The sequence below is a fragment of the Bidens hawaiensis genome, unplaced genomic scaffold (genome assembly GCF_021521415.1).
Source record: "Bidens hawaiensis isolate Kalapana, Puna unplaced genomic scaffold, B.hawaiensis_p1.1 tig00027563_1, whole genome shotgun sequence".
NCBI classification, from domain to species: domain Eukaryota; kingdom Viridiplantae; phylum Streptophyta; class Magnoliopsida; order Asterales; family Asteraceae; genus Bidens; species Bidens hawaiensis.
Genome location: NW_027505100.1, coordinates 222,931 through 228,367, shown reverse-complemented (window position 1 = coordinate 228,367; position 5,437 = coordinate 222,931). Strand labels below are relative to the sequence as shown.

The 5,437-nt window shown below is 41.6% G+C and overlaps 1 protein-coding gene across 1 annotated transcript; it reads left to right on the top strand.

Moving 5' to 3' along the window:
• Nucleotides 1-484: 484 nt before the first annotated feature.
• LOC143610718 (uncharacterized) lies at nt 485-850 on the top strand. Its single transcript, XM_077085115.1, has one exon. It carries the CDS (start codon nt 485-487, stop codon nt 848-850), a length of 366 nt encoding a protein of 121 aa, XP_076941230.1.
• Nucleotides 851-5,437: the final 4,587 nt, after the last annotated feature.

Genomic DNA, 5,437 nt, shown 5'->3' with positions numbered 1-5,437 from the left:
ACCATCTCGGCTCAAACTCAGAGGCGGATCCACTATGGGTTCACCGGGTTCACAGGAACCCACTGAGTTTCGAAGCTTTATTACATCACCCATAAAAAAAGACTGGAGTGAACCAACATAATATAGAGTGAACACATATACAATTTGAACAAATGCTTAGTGGTTAGGCTACTAACATAAATATATTCTCAAAATATGTATGTATCTTGTAACTTATTGTAATTATTTAGTCAAAGATGTATAGCTTGATAGGCTACTTGACAGTCTCTAGACTAGCTGATTTGTAGACTTAATTGTCTATTCCTTTGATGTACATATATGACCCCTTGGTCAATTATTTGAGCAATCAAATCATTCAGAATATTCAATTATTATCATGGTATCACAGCCATAAGTTTCATCAGTTTTTTTTTCCTTTGTTCCTGTAGGCTACGGCCATTCTTTGAAGGTTACGATCTTCAAACACCATCTCTGCTTCTCGGCTATGGGCGACACAGCAGACTTCTCCACCAGTTCCGGTAAAACAACTCCTTCACTTCACCCGGTTTACACCGTTACCAACATTCAAAACAAAGTTCGTACTTTGGATGGCACGAAAGTTACGTGCTCTTCGTGGGTAAAACTATTTCAGTTAAATGCGCGTGGGTACAAGGTTCTTGACCATATAGATGGAACCCTACCACAGCTAGAGGATGACGCGGACTATGGCACGCGGATGGAAATCGATGCTATAGTGTTGCAATGGATTTATGCAACCGTTTCTGATGCCTACCTGGCTCGGATCTTGGACAACGAATCTACTGCTTTAGACGCTTGGGGTCGTCTCAAAAAGATTTTTTTTGAACAATAAAGGCCCGCGAGCTGCTGCCTTGGAGAAAGCTTTCACAAACTTGACCCTGAATTCAATGCCCTCGCTTCAAAAATATTGTCAGAAACTTCGAGAGATCGCTGCACAACTTGCGGACGTGGACCAGCCCATATCTGAAAGTCGACTAATCATTCAACTGGTTAGTGACTTCCTCCGGAATATGATGTTGTCGCTACCGTCTTGGGAGGACGCCATTAACCTTCTGGATGCTGAAGAACGTCGTCACCTTGCTAGACAACAACCAGCCCCAGCCGTTGCTGCTGCTGTACCCGACACAACCAACCCACCAGAACGCAACCCTACTGGATGAGATTCTTCTCGTGGCCCAGCCCGCTACAATCAGCCCATCTCACTGATGATGCAGGTTTTGCTACTAACTCTCCTATGTTTATTTCCATAAAATCTATATTAGTCGGAAATGGCAAAAAAATGCACATTCTCGGATCTGGACATGCATATTTTCCAAACCGCCAAAACAACCTCCACCTTAATAATGTCCTTTATGCCCCAAATGTCATTAAAAACCTCATATCTGTTCGCAAATTTACAACTGAAAACTCCGTATCTTGTGAACTTGACCCTTTTGGATTTTCTGTGAAGGACCTGAAGACTGGGAAGCTTTTGAGCCGTCACAACAGTGATAGCCATCTATATCCAGTCACCGCTCCTGCTGCCATCACCTCATCTGTCTTTGCCGCTTTCGCTCCTGAATCATGGCATGCTCGTCTAGGCCACCCAGGAGTTTCCGTTATTGATTGTCTTACTTCGAATAAATTTATTTCATGTAATAAATCTAGTCGTATGTTTTGCAATTCATGCCAACTTGCCAAGCATAAACGATTACCTTTTTATTTATCTGATAGTACTACTATTTTACCGTTTGACATCGTGCATTGTGACTTGTGGACTTCCCCTATTATTTCCAACACTAGTTATAAATATTATATGATCTTAATTGATGATTTCACTAATTATACATGGGTTTTTCCACTTAGTTACAAATCATAAGCTATCACAAAATTCATTAAATTTTATACCTACATCAAAACTCAATTCCACCTACCCATCAAGTCCTTTCAGTGTGACAATGGCGGGCGAATTTGCCAAACACCAATTTCAAAATTTTGCTACATCCAATGGCATTCAATTCATTTTTCTTGTCCACACACCTCACAGCAAAATGGTAAAGCAGGACGAATGATCCGCCGAATCAATGAAATTATGCTTTCCATAGTGACTCATGCTTCCACACCCACCACATATTGGGTTGAGGCTGTTCATACATCGGTTTATCTTCACAATATTTTGCCTACCCGTCTCCTCAACAATCACACACCTACTACCGCTCTCTATCTTCGCCAGCCTACATATGACCACCTTCGTGTTTTTGGAAGTGCATGCTTTCCCAACCAATCCTCCACTCAGCCTCACAAATTAGCCCACCGATCTTCTCTTTGCGTTTTTCTTGGCTATCCCGCCGACTATCGTGGGTATCGATGTCTTAATCTTACTACTGGCAAAACCATTTTTTCGCGGCATGTCACATTTGACAAAACATCCTTTCCTTTCTCTCAACCAAACTCGGTGCCTGACTACTCTCCTCTTGAAAATGACATCACTACCACCATTTTCACTCATCCCACCTCCTTTAATCCAACCAACCCTCATGTTCCTAAAAAAACACACGGCCCAAACCAACCATCTCACAACCCCGCCCCAGATCAACCAGCTCAATCCACCGGCCCACAACAAACACCCAAAACCCAAGACCCAAACAGCCTACACACTGACCACGATCCACACCTGCAAAACAGCCCACCTCAACCCCATCCGCCATATTCACCTACATACCAATCCCACCCTTCCGCAACCCACTCTCAACCTCCATCACATACTCACCAGCACACGACCCACTCACAACAGCCCCCACCCTCCACCGAACCAACCAATACCCACCACATGACAACCCGTTTAAAAGCCGGTATTACCAAGCCAAAAACACATGTGAACTTTTGTAAGACCCCGAATCCCGGGAGTCCTATAGTTGGTACTCATCCATAATACTTATAAAAATACTTAAACTTGAAAACAGTTCATTTCATTTAAACAACCAATTCAGAGTATAATTCAGCAAAAAACCATAATTAATAAAATAAGTTCCCAAAACCCGGGAATTATGCCCAAAACCAATTTAAATATATTTGGTAAAACTTTTTAAAAGAAATGTTTAATATTGAAATCTTCCATCCCCGTATACCCTTCACCGTCCAAGTAGCTTCGTGCACGTCCAAGCGATAAGGCATCCTCCTCCTAACCTGAAACTCACACTAACATGCACACAAAGTCAGCTTGAGCTGAGTGAGTTCAAGTTTTAAAAAATAACATCAATAATAATAATCATAATAGTCATTTCAAGGATTTTAAAATATAAAAGGGATACATCAGTTAAGCCATCATCCTCAATAAATAATAATCCTTATATATATATATATACATATATATATAAACATCTTTATAAGTACATCCCTATATATATATATATATAACATCCAAGTAATAACATCAGGGTCGAGCAAACGTACAACCCAAACACGTAACATCTCATCCAACGTATTCAAACACAAAGTAGGCATACATAACATCCGTAGTCGATAACGATTACTAACATCACCAAATATTGGCCATACAATAATCATACATACATACGATAATATCATCTCAAGGCCTACCCTATACAAGTAAGCCCGTCCAAAATAATTTTAAACAATTCATCAAGCAAAATCGTTTAGGTATACATGCTACCCCAAAATCTTAAAAGAGTAAAAAGGGGGCATCATGAATTCACCTGACACAAGACACGTATTCACCACGAGCTAGGTAATCCCTAAGTAATCCCAAAACTTAAACACCTGTCGGTTTACATACAAACATTACAATCGACATCGAAAGGACTCGTTTATCCTACGAGACGTTCTAACATGGTTCGAGTTACCTAAAGTCTCGATCTCATCAAACTCAATCATAACAGCCCCCAGGGCCTTACATTCACCAACACGGCCCTTAGATACTCCCGATAATAAAGAATTCCCAATTTACCCCCCCCCCCCCCGGGAAGCACTAGGTGACACTAACACGCACGTTTAAAAGTCGTTTAGGCCGTTAACATCCAACTCAGCCCCGTGTGGACCCAATATGATAAAATCACAGCCAACAAGTCCACACGACGCTACACGAGTCAAATAGGTCGATAACTCGCAAGTACAACGTACCAACTATTCAATAAACGCAATTTCGTGTTGTACCGACCCGTTTGAGTAACCGACAACCAATTCAGCCCCATAACTTATAAAAATGATTTTTCAACAGCCCGTACATCAAACCAAGTTCCCCTGAGCTGAATTGGTCGTTAATCACTTCAACCCTCGCGTTAAACGCATCAAACTACAATTCTAGTCAACCGAACACTAACAATCAAACTACAACTAGTTGACCAATCTAACGAACACCAATGAACATGATTTTTAAGTATGTTATACTAGACATAACTAGGGAAATTTTGGTGCAAAAACCTCAACCAAAACCTTCCCGAAACCGCTCAATTGGACAGCCACCCGGTTACCCTTAACAAGTCGTTTATCGATCAATACGCGTGATGTAAAGATCAATTAAGGTGTAAAAGACTTGGGGAATCGTAGAACTAACCTTCAATTGATGTTTTACGCTCACACTTTGGCTGGAAAGAAGAAAATTGCAAGGGGGGGGGGGCTGGAGGCTGCCGATCGGAACAATGAGGGAAAGGGGTTAGGTTTATGATACAAAAATTTTTCATATCTAGCCCTTCAAATTTTAAAGAATTGGCATCTTGGTTGAAAAGTTAAATGTTTTACATACTTTACAAGCTTCGAATCCTCGAACCGAAAATTAACGGGTGTTACAAGTCCACCCCCCTTACAATGGGATTCATCCCCGAATCCCGATACGACAGGAACAATTGCGGATAGAGTTTCATAATCTCGTCCTCAGACTCCCAAGTATCCTCGGAACCCCTACGGTGCCTCCACTGAACCTTCACCTGTCTAACCACTTTATTTCTCAAATGCCTTTCCTGACGGTCAATTACAGCAACCGGTTCTTCGACGTAGTTCAATTTACTATCAAGTTCAATATCATCAAGAGGCACATGGGCCTCATCATCTGCTAAACATTTCCTCAAATGGGACACGTGGAAAGTATGATGAATCCCCGCGAGCTCCTCGGGAAATTCCAATCTATACGCTACCTCGCCAACACGTGACAATATACGAAACGGACCAATGAACCTCGGTCTAAGCTTCCCCCTCTTACGAAAACGAATAATACCCTTCCAATGAGAAACTTTCAACATAACACGATCCCCAGCCTCAAACACAATAGGTCTTCGCCTTTTATCCGCATATGACTTTTGACGATCCTGAGCGGCCTTCATAAAAGCCTTAATCTTATCGAGCTTTTTAGTCGTAGCCTCAATCACCTCCAAACTATCCAACTGTTTCTGACCAATGGAACCCCAACAAACTGGAATCCTACACC

Bases quoted from the DNA above. Each gene is read 5' to 3' on its own strand.
- LOC143610718 (XM_077085115.1), top strand. From the start codon at position 485: ATGGGCGACACAGCAGACTTCTCCACCAGTTCCGGTAAAACAACTCCT.